Here is a 23769-nt window from a genome sequence, read left to right as displayed (position 1 = left end):
CTTTTTTAAAATAAATGACACCTATATATTTGTCTTATGGCAGAGAGACAAGATTAGAAACTTCCTTTTTGTCAATCTGTGTAAGGAAAGACTAACTCCTATCTGATGCAAAAGTTATTTATTTTATACTATTAAATAGCTCATGACCTTCTTGCTGAAATTTGGAGAATTTACAAAGCAGTCATCTACTGGTTCTATATGCTTATTAGGTTGCAATGATAGGACACAGAGCCATTTTCTTCTAGAATAGTTGTTTATCACTAATCCAGTCAAGGTGAAACAAAGCCTTTGCTGACACTGGCTGATCGTAGTTGATGAGAAATACATCCCTGGATTTAGTTCACTTTGCAACTGTGAAGAAGCCATACTAAAAAAGGCAAAGTCTTCCAACTCACATTCATTGAATATGTGCTTAGAGTATTAGAAAGTCAAGTAAATGAACAGAATTAATGACATTATAAATTCTAGTGGGGATACCTTCAAGTCAAAAGAGCATTATTTATTTTTTGTAATTGCATTTCATGTAGCTGACTGACTATATATAAGGCAACATAAGGCACTACTAATGCATGAGGTCCACTTCAAAATTCTTTTTAATATCTTACTGGATTGCCACATTGGCACACTGAACAAATCTATGGATTATGACAATTGCTAGAGCTGCCTTTTACAAAAATACTAAAGTAAACACATAACTTTCTTTTTTACTATAAGTTCTTCATCAGTCTATCTTCAGAGACTGATCTAGTGCCACTATTACCAAAAGATGAAAACAATTCCCAAATATACCATCTGTCCTTATAACACTTGTTCTAAGCCCTGGGGTATGAATGCCAAGTTCCATAATGTTAATCATTCTTATCCTCCTTGCAAAGTGAAGAAATTTAAGTTCAAGAAAAGCAATTGACCTGGCTGGGATCACACAGTGAATTATCAGGGGAAGAAAGATACTAATTATAGTACAGTGCTGGCAACACTATTTTTATTTAAAAATGGCTATTAATTAAAAATAAACTTTGGGTAATCTAATATTTCAATCAGAGAGTGTCATATATTTTTTAAAGCCTGGACTGCTCCATTGGGGAAAAATATGCTGTGAACTACTCATGTCACTCAGCTTACCCAAACCAAAATTAATGGGAAAAAATTAAGATTTTTTAAAATAAGAAATCAATGACATAATGATTTTCTTTTATTAAGTAGAATAAAAATTGCTTTATTCTACAAATCTCTAAGTATCTCATAATGTGAAGATTAGTAACTTAAGAGATCACCTTAATAATTTTTGTAAACTACTATCAGTGTCTTCTATATTTAGACATCTATTATACCTGATCTCAACTATAAAAATTAGTAGTTTCTATTTGGGTGCTGATTATATAGGTTATGAATTTCAGTACAATTTTTCTATGATTTTTTCCTTTTTTATGGCCAATGTTTTGTCATATCTTAGTTCATCAGTCTTCTATCAGAGGAAATGTATAAACAGGAGAAAAGTAAAATATACAATAGTTACTTTTCTTGTTAGTGGTCTTGGGGAAAGAACCAAGCCAAGGGATGAGGTCAGAATTAGAAAACAAAATGCAGTCTGTGTGCTGTTCCTAAATATCAAGACACATAGACAGTTGTTGCTATTTACCTGACCATGTAACTCTGAACTCAAAACCATGCTATAACTTTTGGGACCAGGACCACACTCCAAGTTATTTCTATGGTTGAACCTATTTTTTTTACAGTTATTTAAAATTTGCAGTACCCTTGGGACCATGTTTAAGACTACCAACTTATTCATTTAAAATTAATAGTTTACATTCCTAAAAAACAAACACACTTTCAATATGCCATGGAATATGAAAAACTCACATAATACAGCAACATGCTTAAATAAAGCTGGCAAAGCTAACTGAAGACTGCTGTCTTGGAATGCCTGTGTGTGTGAGGCATGGGAAGAGCAAACTTTATAAAACTGGACACATACTGTACATGCTGGTTTGAATCTCATGAGTAAATCCTTTTCTTTTAAAAGAGAATTGTGGGATGCTAAGACTTTTCTTTTTCCCTGGAGATATCTGGGACTAGCTACATATGAGCAGTCTTGCTTGGACATAAGGGATGAATTTTTGTACAGTATGCTTGAGATTCCTTCTTGAATAAAAACCTACAAAAAGGCTTCTAAATTAATTGTTACCTGTGTGACATACTATTCACTGAATATCTCAAGAAATCGACACAATAGTATACAACTCAGAAGCGAATTTGGTATCCTTTAGTATTGAATGTAACATTAATAAAAATGAGACAGAACATGCAATTTGGGAGGAATTTGTAAATAAAAAATCCATAGTGACAAACAAAAGACATCTTTGGGGCAAAGGAACCAAACATTCTAGTTAAATTGGGAAAAGTAAATGATGCACTGTGGTCACAAAGAATTTCACAAAGTAATTTCATATTTCTTTGTGATAAGCAACATATTTTGAAATAGAAGGTATTCAAACATTTGTGAATTCTAGTGGGGTCTGGAGGGTAACTGAAATCCAGAAGAAAGGCAAATGCCTCACATTTTTAGATTTTTTTTTAGTTCCAATAAAACTTTATTTACAAAAACAAACATCAAGTTGGATTTGGCCCATAAGCCATAGTTCCCTGAACTCTGCACCAGAATATTTTATTCACAAAAGATTCCAAAATGTGTGCTTCTCCAGTTAGGGTAGCCCAGGCTCTACAAAAACTGAGAATTTCTTTAAAATTCATTTTTAAAATTATTTTCCCTACTTAAGTCTAGCCTGAAATTAACAAAGTATGTTAATCAGTTATTTTGATTTTCTACTAATGCAACACACAAATATCTGAATATCTGTTCTTAAAAATACTGTGCAAAAAGGTTATAAAGTAACAAATCCTTCCTCGAAGCCAGGCAGGAATGAAGTGTAAAAATAAAAAAAAATATTAAGAACTCAAGTGTGACATGTCATTCAACATGATACATTACAGCTTACTATTCTCTTCTGGCACCTACCTGCTGTTGTTCCTTATCATCAGCTTTCATAGCTAGTATCAAGCTTCTAACAAATGTCTGAAGTTTAAAGTATTTTTGTTTTTGAATCTCTAGCTCATTTTCAATGAATCTGACTTCTTCATTCTGAAGGAGAAAACATCAAACAGTACAATTACCCTATGCAAACCTAGGACTATACATGTTTGATGCACAATAAAATTCTAAAAAGCAATCAAATTAGGACAGTAAAGAAGATATGGTACATTTACACAATGGAATATTATTACTCAGCCATCAGAAAGTATGAATACCCACCATTTGCATCGACATGGATAGAACTGGAGGGGATTATGCTAAGTAAAATAAATCAAGCAGAGAAAGACAATTATCATATGGTTTCACTCATATGTGGAACATAAAGAGTAGAGCGGAGGACCACAGGGGAAGGGAGGGAAAACTGAATGGGAAGAAATCAGAAAGGGAAACAAACCATAAGAGACTCTGGACTCCAGGAAAAAAACTGAGGGTTACAGAAGGGAAGGGGTGGGGGGATAGGGTTGCCAGCCGTGTGATGGGTATTAAGGAGGGCACGTGTTTTGATGAGCACTGGGTGTTATAGGCAACTAATGAATCGTTGAACACTACAAAAAAAAAAAATAAAAGATAACATTTCGGCATAAGGAATATAAAGCACAGAAGAAAATTACCCTGTTACTCAAAGGCTACCTTTTAAGCAAATCACCAATAGAAAACAATTTGCAAGGCCAAAAATATAATGACATAAATTCCAGTAAGAGAAACTCAAGAAACAATTTCCCTTTGGAAAGAATTTTTTAAATGCTAATTAAAACTAATTAGCTTTTAGATTAGGGTTAAGAATAGACAAAGCCCAATTAACCCCAATTTAGAGCAATAGCAGATGCAGTAATGCTGAATGTACCCACTCACAAAGCCAAATACTGAGAACTAAAAAGGTTATTTTGTACCAAGGAGGGACTAAAATTATTAGTCTTAAGTAGTTTTTTGAGCTCCCTGTCTTTATGTAGGAGTCTGTTATTCAGAAATAATGTGCCTAATGTGCCACTGTGTACCACTGATTTGAGACACAGTCTCTTTTCACTATTTTTGTTAGTTTGGTAGGAAAAGAACAATATCCTAGGATTTGGGGGGATTTTAATGCCAGGTCTACTGATAGCTGTGTAAATTTGGGCAGGCCAATCAAGCTCTCTGTGATTCTATTTACTCATCAGTGAAATGGATATAATACTAGTAATCTTTGGCAATTCTAGGTTTGAGGGTTATAAGGCTCAAATAAGATAATGGTCACAAAAGTGTTCCGAGTAGATTTACTATTAAAGCTACAGTAATCAAGAAGTTATAGTATTGACAAAGGGTGGACATATAGATCAATGGAACAAAAATGAGTCCAGAATATAGATAGATAGAGAGAGAGAGAGAGATGATAGATAGATAGATGACAGATGATAGATAGTTGATTTTCTTAAAAATGTGCTGAGGTAATTCAATAGACAAAGAAAAGACAATCTTCCAAAAAGTAGTGGTTGAACAAATGTAAATCCATATTAAAAAAGATTATCAACTCTTACATCATGTACAAAATTTAACAAGAAATTTATAAAACCTAAAACCATAAAACTAGAAGAAAACAGGAGAAATTTTTTGTGTCCTTGGGTTAGGCTATTTCTCAACAGGCACAAAAAGCATGAAACTTAAAAAACTTCATTAAAATTAAAACAAACAAAAAAATCTTTGCTCTTCAAGAGACACTTTTAAGAAAATAAAAATATGAGATACATATTGGGAGAAAATAATTACAAATGACATATCTGATAAAATACTTGTATTCACAATTCTTAAGGAATGCTTACAATACAATTTTAGGACCACCAACAGAATAAAAACAGGAAAAATATTTGAACACACACTTCATCAAAGAAGACATGTGAATGACCAATAAATATGTGAAAAAATGCTTAATATCAGTTGTCATTAAGGAAATGCAAATTAAAACCCCAGTGAGATATTACCACTAACATACTACAATATCCAAAGTTAAAAAGACTGACAATAGCTAGTGCTGGTGAGAATGTGGAGCAATTAGAAGTCTTATACATTGCGGATGGGATTATAAAACAGTACAGACACTTTGGAAAATGTTTTGGCAGTTTCTTATAAAATCAAACATAACAATCTTTCTTACCATCTGACTTAGCAAACTTACTCTTAAGTATTTACCCAAAAGAAATGAAAACATGTGTCCACAAAAAGACATACATGAGTATTCATAGCAACTTTATTCATAATAGCCCAAAACTAAAAACCACACAAGTGTTCATCAGCAGATAAATAAACAAATTTTGGTCTTGTTTACACAACTATGTCTACTTGTCAAAACTCATCTAATTATATAAAGAGTTGAACTTTATTGTATGGAAATTATATATAAAAATTGATTTAAATTGTTAGCCCTCTTGCAAAAAAAAAAACCCATAAAAATGTTAAAAATAAGCTATGAGTATTCTCTGTAGCTGGAGAACTGGTCTCAAGGAGCATAGCAGGACCTTTAACAGTATATGTTCAAAGAGCTGCATAAAAGACATTAAAATTAGTTAACTCTATGGTAATTCTTATTGTTTCAATTGAGAGGATACAGTTATATTAATCACATTCACTCTGTGAACTGCATCAATTATTTTATCAGCTCAGTTTAGAACTTATTTCACCTAATAAAACTGCTTCCTTTTCAGACCATTTAATATCAAATGCATCATCTGCAAATGATTATTTAAGCTAAATTCCTTATCCACAGGCACCCTACAGCAATTTAAATTACAAGTAAGCATTATAATAAAATTTAACATGCTTCTGCCATATTATGTTTGACTAATTCTAAATTTGTTTTTTAGTGTTCACTGTCAGAGCAGTAGTATTAGTAAAGTGCTGACCCAGAAGTCTTTTCAAATACAGGAATTGTAGTGTCTCCTTTGAATGCATAGTCTTAATGAGCTGCACTCACAGTCCAGTAGAAAACATTTTAAAAATATTAACTTACATTTCCAGAAATCACAAATCATCTTTTGGTATACTGATCTCTATTTTCTCATGCAAATATTTCTTCTACTCAGTATTTATGCAATGTTTGAAAAACATAAACAGCTTTAAGATAATTTAATAGTCCAAGTATTTTCTTCTTGGAGCTTCTTTTTGCAAGCCTGTGAAACACTTCCTAGATTACAATCAGAAATTTATGTATATGTTAGAGATTTTCCTAAGTAAGTGTTGTGTTTGTGAGAGGAGCTAGTAAGATAACATCAGTCACTGAATTGCACAAAACAAGATCTAGCTCAATTTTCTTGTTGCAATCTCCCCTACATTCCTAGTAAGCTTTGTCAATTCTTTTCCAAGATGATTGTAGGGAGCATTCAAGGCTTCATGTGGACTGGAGCTCTGCTATCTGAGCAGGTAATCAATGGCTGCCCAAACTGAGGTGTTATTTTATGATATAGTTACTCATTACTCAGGGACTGAGCTCACCAACTTGTCTTATAAGTATTTTGGGTTAGTCAAAACTCCTAGCAATGTGGATTTCTAGCAATATATATCAATCAGAAAACCCACTATGGTCAAACTGAGTATTGCATACTTATAATTACCAAATGCACATAAGAAACCATTCTTTCATTTTGTTACAATTAATCCCAAGAATGAGAGACTATTTAATTCAATGTGGGAGAAAAGTTATAGTGATCCAGCTTCTAATCTTAATTGATTATATATAAATGAGCATTTGCATATTACTATTCAAAGTTTTTCCAAGGATAAGTAAACTAACTTCACTCATGCTGGAACTAGATACTGGAAACCTATGTGCTGGAAATAGACCAGGTAACACATAGATGAATTAAGATAAATCTCTGCTTTCAAGAAGCTTATGATGAATATACTTAAGAGACCAACAAAGTGATTTTGATCCCAAACAAGGAACATTAGCATGTGTATGCAAAAAAGAGAACAAAACTGTTCTCTGAAAAAAGATTGAATTTCAAAACTGAGAAGCTGTTTTAAGTCAACATCCTGAAATCAGCAATGAGAACTGGTATATGAAGTTTGATTTACCCTTAATTTCTTTTTTTTTTCTGGGAGAAAATAGTTTTCAATCTAACTAATCTCCAGCAAATCAATAAGGAAAAGACATTAACACATTAGAAAATTATGCAAAATACTTGAAAAGTTACTTGACAAAGATTATACAAAATGCCAGTACCATAATAAAAAATTTAGGTGTAGCATGGAGCACTGTGTGTTATGCACAAACAATGAATCATGGAACACTACATCAAAAGCTAATGATGTAATGTATGGTGATTAACATAACAATAAAAAATTTAAAAAATAGGTGTATTAATTACCAGGAAAATGAAAATTAAAACCACAATACAATAATATTTCACATGAACCAGAAAGGCTAACATGCAAAAATCAGACAGTACTACTCAAGGAGAATAATAGAATTCCCATTCACTGATGTTGGAAGTATAAAATTGGGAATTCCATTAAAGTTGAGCATTTTTACATATTTCCCTTATGATCCAGCAATTTCATATGCATATGTGTAAAAATATATATATTTACACGTATATATGTTGTATATGATATTACTGTTTTCTACACAATTCTTATTATTAAGTAAAATTGACATACAATGTTATATTGGTTTCAGGTATACAAAATATTGATTTGACAAGTTTTTCAATGCTAATGACAATAAGTGTAGTCACCATACAATGTTACTACAATATTATTGAATGTATTCCCTATTTTGTACTTTTGTACTCTGCAACTTATTTATTTTATAATTGGAAGTTTGTACCCCTTAATTTCCTTCATCTAATTTGCTCATTCCCCCACCCACCTCCCCTCTGGCAACCACCACTTTGTTCTCTGTATTTAAGTGTCTGTTTTTTATTTGTTCATTTGTTTTTTTCCTAAATTCTGTGTATAAGTGAAACCATATGGTATTCAACTTTCTCTGCTGGATTCATTTCAATTAGTGTGATACCCTCTAGATCCATTCATGTGATTGCAAGTGGCAAAATCTTAACTCTTTTTTTTATGGCAAAGTAATACACATACACCACAAACACATAAACACAAACACACACAAAAATTATTTCTTCTTTACCTCTTTCACCTATCCATGGACAGTTTGGAAGACTGTATGTTTCTAGGAACTTATTCATTTCTCTAGGTTGTCAGATTTGTTGGCATATAATTTTTCATAATATTCTCTCTTAATTCTTCATATTTCTGTGGCGTCACTTGCTATTCCTCCCCCTCATTTTATTTATTTGAGTCATCTCTCTTTTTTCTTGATGAGTCTGGATAGAGGTTTATCAATTTAAACTTTTCAAAGAACAAGCTCTTGGTATCACTGATCTTCTCTATTATTTTTTTAGTCTCTATTTTATTTATTCTTGCTCTAATATTTATTATTTCCTTCCTTCTACCAGCTTCGGACTTTGTTCTTCTTTTTCTGGTTACTTTTTAGGTGTAAGGTTTGGTTGTTTATTTGAGATTTTTCTTGTTTCTTGAGGTAGGCCTGTATTGCTATATAAACTTCACTCTTAAAACTGCTTTTGCTGCATCCTAAAGATTTTGGACTGTTGTGTTTTTATTTTCATTTGTCTCCATTGATTTTTTAATTGCCTTTTATTTCTTCATTGACCCATTGGTTGTTCAGTAGCGTGTTGTTTAGCCTCCACGTGCTTGTGTTTTTTCCAGTTTTTTCCCCGTGATTGATTTCTAGTTTCATACCATTGTTGTTAATACCATGCTTGATATTATTTTGATCTTTTAAAATTTATTGAGACTTCTTTTATGGCCTAATATATGACCTATCCTGGAGAATGTGCCATGTGCACTTGAAAAGATTGTGTGTTCCTCTGCTTTTGTATAGAATGTTCTGGAAATGACCATTGGGTTTACCTGGAGTAAGTGCCATTCAAAGCCAGGTTCCTTGTTGATTTTCTGTCTGGATGACTTATATATTGATGCAAGTGGGGTGTTAAAGTCCTCTGCTATTGTTGTATCACTGTCAATTTCTCCCTTTATGTCTGTTAATATTTGCTTTATGTATTTTGGTGCTATGTTGGATGCATAAATATTTACAAGAGTTATATCCTCTTGTTGGATTGTCCCCTTTATCATTATGTAGTGTCCTTTGTCTCTTGTTACAGTCTTTGTTTTAAAGCCTATTTCGTCTGATATAAGTAGTGCTATCCCAGCTTTCTCTTTTGCTTCCATTAGCATGGTAAATGTTCTTCCATTCCTTCACTTTCAATCTGCATGTGCCTTTAGTTCTGAAGTAAGTGTCTTATAGTCATCATATACATGGATCTTGCTTTTTTATCCATTCGGTCACCCTATGCTTTTTGATTGGAGCATTTGGTCCATTTACCTTTAGAGTAATTATTAATGGGTATGTACTTATTGCCATTTAAAAAAATTGTTTTCTGGTTGTTTTGGTAGTTCTTCTCTGTTCCATTCTTCTTGTTTACTTCCCTTATGTTTTGATGGCTTTCTTTAGTGTTATGTTTATTTTCCCTTCCCTTTATTTTTTGTTTGTTGTAATTTTTTGACTTGAGGTTACCACTGCATTCATATATTAAATTTTATATGTATATCAGTCTATAATAAGTTGATGGTCGCTTAAGTTTGAACACATTCTAAAAGCACTAAATTGTTACTCCGTCCTCCACGTTTTATGTATATGATGTCATATTTTACATCTTATTTTGTGTATCCCTCAATTAATTATTTTAGGCACAATTGATTTTACTACTTGTGTGTTTTAACCTCCGTACTGGCTTTATAAGTGACTAATCTTCTGCCTTTCATTAAATGTTTGTTTTTCCTGTGAAATTCTTTCCTTTCTTAATTTTCTTACTTCTAGTCATGGCCTTCTCTTTCCACTCAAAAAATTTCCTTTATCATTACTTGTAAAATTGGTTTAGTGGTGATGAATTCCTTTAACTTCTTTTGTCTGGGGAACTCTTTCTCTTCCCTTCAATTCTGAATGATAATTTTGCTGGGTAGGTTATCCTAAATTGTATGGTTTTTTTTTTTCCTTTTATCACTTTGACTATATCATGCCAATCCCTTCTGGCCTGCAGTGTTTCTGTTGAAAAATTAACTGATAGCCTTATGGGGTTTCCTTTGTTTGTAACTGTTTTCTTTTGTTGCTTTTAAATTCTCTCTTCATCATTACATTTAGCCATTCTAATTATTATGTGTCTTGGTGTGGACCTCCTTGGGTTCATCTTTTTGGGGCTCTTTTTACTTCTTATACTGGATTTCTGTTTCCTTCCCCAGATTAGGGAATTTTCCAGCTATTATTTTTTTCAAATAAATTTTTTTGCCCCTTTCTCTCTCTCTTTGCCTTCTGGGATTTCTATAGTGTGAATATTATGCTTGTTCGTGTTGCATTGTTTTATTAACCTATTCTCTTTCATTATTCTTTTTGCTTTTTGCTGTTCAGTTTGGTTACTTCCCATTATCCTGTCTTCCAGATTGTTAATCCATTTTTCTGCATTCTCTAATCTGCTGTTGATTCCCTCTAATGTATTTTTCATGTCAGCTATTGAATTCTTCAATTCTGACTCATTCTTTTATATTCTCTGTCGCTTTTTGGAGGTTCTCACTGGGTTTATCCACTCTTTTTCAAGTCTAGTGAGTATCTTTATGACCATTACTTTGAACTCTTTATCAGGCATATTGCTTTTCTTTGTTTCATTTTGCTCTTTTACTGTTATTTTGTCTTTCATTTGGGGCATATTCCTCTGTCTCCTTTTTTTGTCTAACTCTCTGTGTTTGTTTCTATGTATTAAGTAAGTCAGCTACATCTTCTGATTTTGAAAATGGTGGCCTTGTGTAGAAGAGGTCCTGTGGTACCCTATAGTGCAGTGTCCCCATGTCACCAGAACCAGGTGCCCCAAAGGTGTCCCCTGTGTGGGCTGTATGTACCCTTCTCTTGTGGCTGAGCCATAGTTACCTTTAGTCCAGATATCTGCAATGGCCCACTTCACCCTCTGTGAACACACTTTTGAGAGTCCTGGCTGAGGCCTGGTAGGACTGGTTGGTGGGTGAGGCCGTTATACATCCTAGCAGTGTGCTATTAGCCTCTCTGCCAAAACTGCACAGAAGTGCAGGGCTCAGTCCCTATACATGCAGTTAAAAGGCCTAACTAAAGGAACTGTGGGTGCCTGTGTGTGGGTTTGTTACCCCTTCCCCAGGGCTGGAGTCACTTTGGAGTGGCACTGGTCTGGGCCTAAGCTGCATAACAGGTGTGGTAGGGCAGGAGCAGCTTTGGAAGTTATGTCTACCATGGCAGGTAGGTTGGGTGTAGGGGAATTCCAGGGTAAAGCAGTTGGTGCTGGCAAGGAATTCCAGGGTAAAGCACTTGGTGCTGGCGAGGAAGATGGAGAATATTAGAAATGGTTCTTTTAAGCCTCTGGCAATTTACACTGGGGAAGGGAAAGAAATATGTGACAGCTTACACTTTCATTCTTGTAGAAATTTGCAGATACTTGTCCTTTCAGCACATGTTCTAAGATTACTCAATAAATCTCTTTCATGTATAACCATTCACTTTTCAAACTGCTGTTTCTGTGCTGTGTCTTGGGCCCATTTATATTACTAATATGCTGGCTCTTTAAGGGTAGGTATTTGGTTTCCCATCAACCTCCAGCTTTCCTGGCATTAAACTTACTGATTTTTAAAGTTCCCAGAGTTAAAGACTGCTGGTTTTCAAAGTCAGACATTATGTGGACTTGTCTTCCCATTGTGTGTCTCCAGTGCCAATAGTGCCCTGTGTGGGGTCTGAGTCTCTCACTTCTCTATTGTTGTGATGTCCCACTTGTTTGTGTTTAGTCACACAAGAAGTCTGGTTCCCAACTGCATCTCTGCCCCTCTTACCCTTTTCAACGTGGCTTTCTCTCTGAGACTGGCTGTGGAATGTCTCTTCTGCTAATGTTCATGTTGTTTTCAGAGTTAGTTGCCTAGATGTAGTGTTGCCTAGGTGTGTCTGGGAAAAGGTGAGCTCAGAACTCTCCTAGTCTGCCACTGTCTCTCTTTTACTAATTTGTCCTGACTTTAGAACTAAGGCAATACAATTCACACATGAGGTGAAGTATTTTTAATAATGATTATGAAAAAATATATTTCTATATACGTGCTAATTTTTTAGAGTTAAAGGAAATAAATCTATTTAGGATGGTGATGTGTTGTCAAAGACATTCCTGATAGGGTAGTTAAGGACTCCTTGTTCCCACAGTATTTACCACAGTGGAAAACACAGGATCATTAAACATCCTGTAGAGTTCAATTAAAATGTTAATTAGCATTTTTGGGATTGGATACTTTACCCTACCCTGGTCTTTAGCTCCAAACCTTCTCAAGTGGCACTCCAGAAGGGTAAGGTTCTGGAAAGTATCCTTTGTTCTGAGTCCAACCCCCTTTGATCTTTTTGAGAGTGCTAAGTGGAGAATACTTAACAGCTGTGCGATCCAGTCCTCACCTCTGTAGTTTCCATAACGTGTGCCAAGTGGCACAGAGCCCTTTTAAACCTGAACTGGGCATTTAGAAATATTTTATGACCATATAGGAGAGATTAGAATGATCTCTTGTAGTTCAGAAATAAAAACCTTATAATTTTATTAGTTGGAAATACAGTTTAAATACAGGATTATACTGTGCTCTTTGAACATTTATCAAATAAATTTCAAAAGATAATTGTCTTCTGTTTACAATATTCAATATTATAAAGTCTGAGATGTTATAAACATTTAGGAAACAATCTGTTGAATGACATAACTTTCAAATATAGTGAAATTGAAAATATTTTTGAGAAAATGACAGCTATTGTCTTTTCTGATTGTTATTTTCTGTTAACATTTTAAGATTATTAGTCTTTGCTTTGATCACTTACGATATTCCAAGAAAAGGGCTTTTGTGTATGGATAGAATGATTGGTCAAAATTTCAGAAGGCCCAAAGTTACCTAGTATGATAGGATATTGATTAACAAAGGATAACAATTACATATCTATGCAGAAAACAAATATTGATATAGACAGATAGCTCATGTCAAAATTTAATAAAATAAAGTTATGTATGCACACTCAAAGTAAGCCTTTCAGTTTAGGTACCAGTGACTTTAAGAAAAGATCATCTCTCTTTATATTCATTTGGTATTTGCTTTGGGAATTGTTTTTAAACCTCTAAAACAGGTTTCCTAAAAAATGGTCTTCAGAAGTTGTAATTGAAGATAAAATTAACAAGGACCACTGAGAAAAAAAATCTCCACTTTACCACCATTTAAAAATTAACATTAGCTTTAAAGCCACTGTCATAAATTTCACATTAACCACCACTATGTCCTGCCTCACCTTGATGTACACTATCAATACTTACTCCCATTCAGCAAGTTTGTTGCTTAAAACAATAACCACTAAACCAGCCAGAATTAAAGTGTCCATATCCTGACTGATACCCAAGTGCTTGAGAAAGTCAATAGGGAGCCCCACTTTTAACTTATCAAATAAAACTGAAAGTGAAATAAGCTAGTACATAGGCACTGTAAAAGTATGCCTCATTTAGTACCGTCTCTTCATGAATTCAGTATTTGAAATTACTTTCACCTTATAATCCAAGAGAGAATTCACTTGTTCAACTTCAGAATTACTTATCATGTCACTTTCTTCATCATCAATAATTTCTATTTTCTGTAACACAAGTAGAGAAATTTTCATAAATATATATCTGATCATCATCCTCACTACACCCAGCAATGTATAGAACATAAACATTGAATGTTTAGTTTTAATGATGGGGTTATCTAGTCTAGGTTATCCAGAATAAACTCTGATAGCTGACTGGTTCTTCATTGTTATATCTAGTGTGTGTCTGAGCCACATTTAACTACCTTTAATTGATGACAACTTATTAAATAGAAAACTATTATAATACAATTTAAACATAAAAAATCTCTTTCACAATATTTCTGAAAAAATAGGCTTTTGAATTCTGCTTAAATAGTGCCCTCCAGGGGCGCCTGGGTGGCTCAGTTGGTTAAGCGACTGCCTTCGGCTCAGGTCATGATCCTGGAGTCCCGGGATCGAGTCCCACATCGGGCTCCCTGTTCAGCAGAGAGTCGGCTTCTCCTTCTCACCCTCCTCCCTCTCATGCTCTCTGTCTCTCATTCTCTCTCTCAAATAAATAAATAAAATCTTTAAAAAAAAAAAATAGTGCCCTCCAGTGACAGGAAACTCACTTCCTGTGAGAGTAGTCTTTTTAATGCTAACCATAACTGCTTTGTTGCAAGGTTTTTTTGTTTGTTTGTTTGTTTGTTTTGTTTTTTAATTACCATGTACTTCCTTACAACTTCTAATGTAAAATATCAACATGTGACGTACATTCCAAAGTCAAATACAGTTTTTTAAGTCACTTATTTAATGCACTCCATTAGCTAGACAATTGAAAGCAGACATTTACAATGTAATAATAAAAATAAACTGGTGATTTTCTTCCTTCACTGGACAATAAGAAGGGAGAGAGAGATAGAGAGATGTTAACTGTCATTAGCTTTAAGAATTAAGGTGCAACATAGTTTGTAAAGTATTTTGCACATAGTAGGTATTAATTAAATATCTGTCAAAAGAGTGAACAAAACAGCTTACTGCTAATGTGAAGAATGACCAGTAAACTCCAACCATGGGAGTAAGGAACGTTCTCTAATCATGGAACATATTTTTTTAAAAAGCAAAACCAAAACCAAAATCAGTTCTAAATATTTGAGCACTGGTGTTGTATGGAAGTGTTGAATCACTGTATTGTACACCCAAAACTAATATTATACTGTATGTTAATTCATTGGAATTTGAATAACAATTTTTAAAAAGTCCCAAACATACCTGGAATGATATGTTGTATGGAAGTGTTGAATCACTATATTGTACACCGAAAACTAATATTACACTGTATGTGAATTTATTGGAATTTTTTATTATGTTATGTTAATCACCATACATTACATCATTAGTTTTTGATGTAGTGTTCCATGATTCATTGTTTGCTTATAACACCCAGTGCTCCATTCATTACGTGCCCTCTTTAATACCCATCACCAGGCTAACCCATCCCCTGCCCCCCTCCCCTCTAGAACCCTGTTTGTTTCTCAGAGTCCATAGTCTCTCATGGTTCTTCTCCCCCTCCCATTCCCCCATTCATTTTTCCCTTCCTGCTATCTTCTTCTTCTTTTTTTAAACATATAATGTATTATTGGAATTTGAATAACAATTTTTTAAAAAGTCCCAAACATACCTGGAATGGTCATACTAATACATTGCCTATGAGGATATGTAACCATAACAGGGTGTGTGACCTGTAGGTTTCTGAGTCAAGAGGATAACTGCAATGAAATTGTTTTCTACTCCTGACTGGAGATGAATCTAATTTTTTTATTATTAAAATCACTATAAACTTGGGGTTTAATCATGTAAGTTTTCACCAGACCTGATTTGATACTTTCTAAAACATTTTTTAGATTCTCTGTTTGGATCAGTTCTGGGAAAAAGGAGATAAGAAGAAAGCACCAAAGGCCACTCTATATAAATCAGCCTTAAATATTTTATTATTTGCCATTTATGGACATACTCAAAAGTTATAAGCAGAGGAGATGGGCCTTTGAAGGTTTGAAGTTCTGTCTCTAAAAATGAATTTTTTTTTTCCAAAAATTAGGTGCCTAAGTGACTTAGGTCATCCCATGCCATTATTTCATTTATTATTTCCAAATGTCTGCTGAGGGGAGATCCAATGCAGAAAAATTCAGACTAAAAATGAGCATGTGTTTACAGAAAAAAAAAAGATTTTAATTTGTAAATATTGTATATAACTTGTTTAGTATAATTCAAATCTAGAGCAGAGGAGATTTATTATTTCATGGAATTTAAGAAGATTAACACAACTAATTGTGGAAATAATTATTACTAGCTACCTAATGAAAACATTACATCAAAATCAAAGTTTGTTTTCCTATATTCCTATTGAGTTGTGTTAGTAGGGTCAAACATCAGTTGAAATCAGGACTGAAATCAATAAAATGTAATCCTAAACTATATTCTGCATGTGGAAAATACTGTTATAAACTGTTGACGCTTAACAAATAAGAGCAAAATTGTATTTTATGTGTTCAACTTTTATTAAGGAGATGTGGCAGAATTATAGTGTCATGTAAATAATGTTTGTAATGGAAGCCAGAGTAAATGAAGTTACACTCATTTTGTAACAGAAAAATCCATTATAGGGATTTTCTTTAAAGATTGCAATCAAACAAAAATCACTGATTTCAAAGAAAAAACAAAATGGCATTTGTCTTTATGTTTGACTTTAATACTATTTTGATTTCTGTATTACTTGATGGAGTCAGGATACAAACAGATGCTGCTAAAACAGCTGCTTGGAGAACATTTCTATATACCAATAATGTTTACATTTTCACAAAGCCCAGTTTAATCCACATATAGTCTGTCTCTGCCTGTTATTCAGTCTTTTAATATTGTCTTTTCTCCATCAGTGCAATTTTTAAGAAGACTAAGAGAGTTTAATTCAACTAGAAAGAAGGAAATGTTCCAAACATAGAGATAAGTATGGTCTGAACAGAGAATTCTGAATCAGGACTCCTTAGATACAAGTGCTAGAACTAACAAAGGCTTCTTTCATTATGGCAGTCTAACCTCAGTCTTAATTCTTCCATATGTTAAATGAAAAGAAATCTGCCCTTTGCTAAATATGTTGAAGAAAAATAACATTTGTATAAAATGTCTATATGTAGTAAGCATTAGATTTTTATATTTGCAAATCTCTTCAGTCAAAAAAATTTGAGGCACAAGTGACAGTGCTTTAAATTTCATTTCTTAAACCCTCAAAGATATATAATTTCATGGGTGACAGCTTTGTTTTGGCTTGTGAAGTGGTGCAGGATTTAATTATGGTAACACCGATATTATCACCAACTGGAAACATATCCTTTAAATCCATCATGTAGGGAAGAATCTCTCATGAGGAAAGAATTTCAAAATGTACGTACCACATTATCTGCAGATACTGCATGATGGTCCTCCTCCTTATGAGCCCTTGCCTCATTTGGAACTTCACTGGACTCCTCTATGGAAAACAAAAAAAGGCTATGATTTCATTTTTCATTCCTCAAAACTTCATTGAGAATGCTTTTCTCAAGATCACTTAAATAATTCTTTATTTTAAAAAGACTGTGTGGCTCAGTCAGTTAAGCATCTGCCTTCAGCTCAGGTCATGATCCCAGGGTCCTGGGATTGAGCCTCGCATTGGGCTCCCTGCTTAGCGGGGAGCCTGCTTCTCCCTCTTCCTCTGCTGCATCCCTTGCTTGTGCTCTCTAGCTCCCTGTCAAATAAATAAGTAAAATTTTTAAAAATAAATAAATACACAAATCATAAATTCACATCATATATGCTTTGATAAAGCAATTGTACTTCTAACAATGCATTCTAGGAAATAAGTGTGGATAGGTGCAAATACAGGGATAGCCACTACTGTGCTGTTTGTAATTGGAAAAAAAAATGGAAGCAACTTATATGCTTAACGACAGAGGATTGTTTCATTTAGGACCTATTCCTCCAATAAATACTATAAAAATTAAGGACAAGAATAGTTGATAATAAGGGAAATATTCATCTATTGGAAAGTGAACAAATAAAGGTGACAAAATCTACTATGTAGGTACACTGTGATCTTTGTTTAATTTTATTTTTATTTATTTATTTTTTAGAGAGAGAGTATGAGTGCAAGTGGGGGAGGGGAAAGGGAGAAGGAGCGAGAGAGAGGGAGAGAATCTCAAGCAGACTCTGTACTAAGCATGGAGCCCACCTCAGGGCTCCATATCATGACCCTGAGATCATGACCTGAGCCAAAACCAAGAGTTGGATGCTTAACTAACTGAGCCACCCAGACACCCCTATGATCTTCATTTTATAAAAGGAAAAAAGTGTACATTTTCATTTACAATGAAAAGACTGACATTATTTATACCAAAACATTGACATTATTATTTCTGGATGGAATTATAGGCAATTTTATTTTTTTCCTTTTGTCTAATTTTACTTATTTTGATACTTATTTTTTCAATTTTCTTATTTATATTTAAATATTTTTTACTTGTATTGCTGGTTGTAATAAGAGAAAAAATGATAAAAGTAATATTTGAATACATGATATAGAACTATAAATATAGTACATTTCTAATTTTTTGAAAAGGCAAGGGTATGTGAACACACACAAATACACACACACACCTGCATATATGCAAAGAGAAAACACTGGCAAAAATATTCACCCACTCCTATTTTAAGAAGTGAGAGGTAGGATTACTGAGAGGTAGGATTATTTCAAAAATTTTCACTGTATTTGCATGTATTTTCTCTAATGAACATGTATTTTTTTATGATCAAAAGGGAGACAAAACATAAGAGTCTCTTAACTATAAGAAACACACTGGGGGTAGCTGGAGTGGAGGGGGGATGGGGTATCTGGATGATGGGCATTAAGGAGGGCACATGATGTGATGAGCACTGGGTGTTATATGCAACTGATGAATCACTAAACTCTACCTCTGAAACTAATACAGTATATGTTAATTAATTGGTTTTGAATAAAATAAAAAATTCAATATTCTAAAAATGTGAAACAATTAAACTAAGAAAAATAAATTCAGAGAAACAAGTCTATTTAAAACCTCTCTGTGTTGATCTAGGAAAAGTGGCTAGTTCACAGCATAGACTGTCTACCAAATAAAGCCCTTAGATTACCTCTACATCTACTCCTTAGTAAAACAAGACAGTAATGTTTCTCCCTTCTTTAGGCACAGTCATCTCATTGAGATTATTTAGATAAACATTAGTTGAAGTTCTCAGCCTCTTGGTAGCCCTGATGTTTTATTTCACCATAGAAAGCAGAACAAAGGGGCACCTGGATGGCTCAGTTAAGTGTCTGCCTTTGGCTTAGGTCATGATCTCAGTGAGTCTGCTTCTCCCTCTCCCTCTGTGAGCTCTCTCACCACTCTCTCAAATAAATAAATAAAAATCTTAAGAAAAAAGAAACAGAACAAAAATATTTATCAGTCCTCCTAAGATTTTTCCAGATCTATTCTTCCCATGGAAAGATATATAGAGGTGCCCAGTAGGAGCATGGAGCATTAACAGGAAAAAAAAAAAAAGGCTAATTGAGGAACTCACATGAGGACATAGAGAATTAGGTTTAAGATATACAGCAAAACTTTACCAAAATTTTAATGCAAAGTCTACCATAAATTTATTTATTTATCGAGTTAGTGATTTTCAAGTTTTTATTTAAATTCCAGTTAGTTAAGATACAATGTGATATTAGGTTCAGGTGTATCATACAGTGATTCAACATTTCCATACGACACCTTCTGCTTATAAGTGTACTCCTTAAACCCCATCATCTATTCCACCCATCTTCCCCACCTCCCTACTTGTAACCATCAGTTTGTTCTCTATAGTTAAAGATCTGTTTCTTAGCTTGCCACTTTCTCATTTTTTATTCCCTTTGCTTATTTGTTTTGTTCCTTAAATTCCACATATGACTGATCATATGGTATTTGTTTTTTTCTGACTGACTTATTTTGCTTAGCATAATACTTTCTAGCTCCATCCATGTCATTGCAAATGGTAAAATTTCACTTTATTTTATGACTGAATAATAATCCATTGTATATATATATATATATATATATATATATATATATATATATATATATACCACATCTTCTTTATCCATTTATCTATAAATAGATACTTGGGCTGCTTCCATAGTTTGGCTGTTATAAATAATGTTGCAATAAATGTAGGGGTGCATGTATCTTTTCAAATTAGTGTTTTTGTATCTTTTGGGTAAATACCTACTAGTGCCATTACTGGATTATAGGATAGTACAATTTTAATTTTTTTGAGACACTCCCATACAGTTTTCCATAGTGGCTGATCAGTTTGCATTCCTACCAGCAGTGCACAAGGTTCATTTTCTTCATAACATTCCCAGGACTTGTTGTTTCTTGTGTTTTTTATTTCAGCCGTTCTGACAGGTGTGAGGTGATATCTCATTGTAGTTTTGACTTGCATTTCCCTGATGATGAGTGATGTTGAGCATCTTTTCATGTGTTTGTTGGTTATCTGTATGTCTTCACTGGAAAAATGTCAATTCACCTCTTCTGCCCATTTTTAATTGGGTTATTAATTTTCTGGGTGTTTAGTTTTATAAGTTCTTTATATATTTTGGATACTAACCCTTTATCAGATATGTCATTTACAAACATCTTCTGCCATTCCATAGGGTGCCTTTTAGTTTTGTTGATTGTTTCCTTCACTGTGCAGAAACTTTTTATTTTGATGTAGTCCCAATGATTTATTTTTGTTTTTGTTTCCCTTGCCTTAGGAGACATATCTAGAAAGAGGTTACTATAGCCAGTGTCAAAGAAATTACTGCCTGTGTTTGCTTCTAGGATTTTTATGGTTTCAGGTCTCACATTTAGGTCTTTCAACCATTTTGGATTTATTTTGTTTATGTTGTGTTTTGCATGTAGTTGTCCAGTTTTCCCACCATTTGTAGAAGAGATTTTTTCCCATTGGATATTCTTTCCCACTTTGTCAAAGATTAATTGGCATATAGTTGTGGGTTCATTTCTGGGTTTTCTATTCTATTTGTCTATGTGTCTATTTCTATGCCAGGACCACACCATCTTGATCACTATAGCTTTGTAGTATAGTCCAGAATTTGATGGCTCCAGCTTTCTTTTCTTTTTCAGGATTTCTTTGGCTATAGTAATCTTTTGTAGTTCTATACAAATTTTAGGATTGCTTATTCTAGCTCTGTGAAAAATGTTGGTATTTTGGTAAGGATTGCATTAAATATGTAGAGTGTTTGGGTTGTATAGACATTTTAACAATATTTTATCTTCAGTCTATGAGCATGGAATATTTTTCCAATTCTTTGTGTCATTGTCAATTTCTTACATAAGTGTTCTATAGTTTTCAGAGAACAGATCTTTTACCTCTTTGGTTAGGTTTATTCCTAGGTATATCATGGTTTTTGGTGCAATTGTACATAGGATTAATTCCTTGATTTCTTTTTCTGCTGCTTCTTTAATGGTGTATAGAAATGCAACAGAAACATGTCTTTCTCTGATTGATTTATTTCGCTCAGCATAATACCCTCCAGTTCCATCCATGTTGTTGAAAATGGCAAGATTTCATTCCTCTTGATGGCTGCATAATATTCCATTGTATATAAATACCACATCTTCTTTATCCATTCATCTGTCGATGGACATCTTGGCTCTTTCCATAGTTTAGCTATTGTGGACATTGCTGCTATAAACATCAGGGTGTATGTACCCCTTCAGATCCCTACATTTGTATCTTTGTGGTAAATACCCAGTAGTGCAATTGCTGAAACAAACTGAGGGTTGCTGGAGTGGTGGGGGGTGGGAGGGATGGGGTGGCTGGGTGATAGACACTGGGGAGGGTATGTGCTATGGTGAGCACTGTGAATTGTGTAAGACTGTTGAATCACAGACCTGTACCTCTGAAAGAAATCATACATTATATGTTAAAAAAAGAAGAAGATAGTAGGAAGGGAAAAAGGAAGGGAGGGAAATCGGAAGGGGAGACAAACCATGACAGATTATGGACTCTGAGAAACAAACTGAGGGTTCTAGAGGGGAGTGGGGGTGGGGGATGGGTTAGCCTGGTAATGGATATTAAAGAGGGCAGATATTGAATGGAGAACTGGGTGTTATATGCAAACAATGAATCATGGAACACTACATCAAAAACTAATGATGTAATATATGGTGATTAACATAACATAATAAAATAAAATAAAATAAAATAAAGAAATGCAACAGATTTCTGTATATTGATTTTGTGTCCTGCAACTTTACTGAATTCCTTTAGCAGTTCTAGCAGTTTTTTGCTGGAGTCTCTTGGGTTTTCTGTGTATAATATCATGTCATCTGCAAATAGTCAAAGTGTGACTTCTTCCTTGCAAATTGGCATTCCTTTTATTTCTTTTGTTTTCTGATTGCTATGGCTAGGACTTCCAGCACCATGTTAAATAACAGTAGTGAGAGTGGACATCTCTATCTTGTTCCTAACTGTAGAGAAAAAGTTCTCAGTTTTTCCCATTGAGGATGGCATTTACTGTGGATTTCTCATATATGACTTTTATTATGCTGAGGTATGTTCCCTCTCCACCTACTTTGTTGAGGGTTTTTATCATGAATGGATGTTGTAGTTTGTCAAATGCTTTTGTTACCTCTATTTAACACCATAAATTCAATTAATTTTTTAAAAAATGATTCCTAGATGGATGAGACTTTTTTCATTATTTAGACATTTCAATTCACAGGAATTTCAAGTCCTATGTAATAAGCAACTAAATTAAATGAAGGGGAGGTTAACAGGTTTAGGGGCAGAGCTGATATTGGTACTAATGCTGTCAGAATAGAGGTTACAGTGCCCATCAATAAGATCATTACTGGTATCATTCCTTTTAGGTTTGCCTTATATTTCTGTTCTTACTTTCTCATAACTATACACACCTCTGCTTTACTGGCAAAATATACATGTAGGTTTTGATTTTTTTATTAGATGTAAATAAAAACTGTTTTGAAGATTTCTAAAATAAAAAGGTATGAAGTGATAGCTTCCACATTACTGCAAATTGGAAAGCTAAACACAGTCATTTTGTCTGCTTATTCTTCAGGAAAAGCAGCTCTGCAAATTGGAAAATAAATAAGTAAAATTATTATCAGCAAACTCTAGAGGGCACTCTATATGGTAACCATACACTTAAACTGAGTAACCATGCAGAGCTCTATTTTATATGTACACCCACATAATAGATACAGTTGAAAAGGGTCTTTGCTATAAAATTTAACATTACAGATGTTAATTGTTCTCATACTTTAAACAGTTTGATTCTCAGGATAGTAAAAAGTCCTTAAAATTGCTCATCCATGCATATTTTAGTAGACACAGAATTTTACATTAGAGAGCTGAGTCATCTATTACTTTTGCTAAAGTTTGCAGTTGTATGAGGGGTGAAGCCTGGCAGCTTTATCACATCTCCTTTCTCTTCACTTACCCACAGGGAAAGGAAAAAGAAATGGGAAAAGTGAAAGTGAGAGATAGGAGGTGGAACTTAGAAGTTAAGTCGGAAGCTTTTTATCAGGGAAGTACCTGTTCTCTCAGAAAAGAAGAAATGAAACTAAAACTGCTAAAAGATCAGCAACACTTATTGGTGATTTTTGGCTAAACTTGCCTTTTACTGTATTTTAAAAATATGCTTCTTTTAGCTTGTAGAGCTTTTTCTAGAAAACTTTAACAATTTTTAATTGATTTTTAACATGTAAAATATAAGTCCTTCTTTAAAGATATTTTTCTTTTTCTTAGACATTTAGAAGACTAATTTTCTTGAATCAACAGCTATATTATAAAGGACTGAATTTCAAGTTGTTAGATTTTTGAAATAGTATGGGCAACTACTCTGATTATTTGGTCTCTATATCTCTCAGATGTAATTAATGGAAATCTCAAAGTAAACACACATTCAACTACATTTTCATAACTGAAACAGAATATG

The 23769-nt window shown here is 33.7% G+C and overlaps 1 protein-coding gene across 1 annotated transcript in view; it reads right to left on the bottom strand.

The window, feature by feature from the left end:
* The window catches only part of HDX (highly divergent homeobox), a 257563-nt gene that overhangs the window by 2462 nt on the left and 231332 nt on the right, over positions 1-23769 (bottom strand). The window contains exons 7-9 of the mRNA XM_027608559.2: positions 17162-17238; positions 13716-13799; positions 3020-3142 (exon numbers count right to left, since the gene is read on the bottom strand). Coding sequence (XP_027464360.1) covers positions 3020-3142; positions 13716-13799; positions 17162-17238 — 284 coding nt within the window. The remainder of the gene's footprint in view (positions 1-3019; positions 3143-13715; positions 13800-17161; positions 17239-23769) is intronic.

This window comes from Zalophus californianus, chromosome X, assembly GCF_009762305.2.
Source record: "Zalophus californianus isolate mZalCal1 chromosome X, mZalCal1.pri.v2, whole genome shotgun sequence".
Lineage (NCBI taxonomy): Eukaryota > Metazoa > Chordata > Mammalia > Carnivora > Otariidae > Zalophus > Zalophus californianus.
This window is presented reverse-complemented; position numbering and strand designations above follow the sequence as displayed.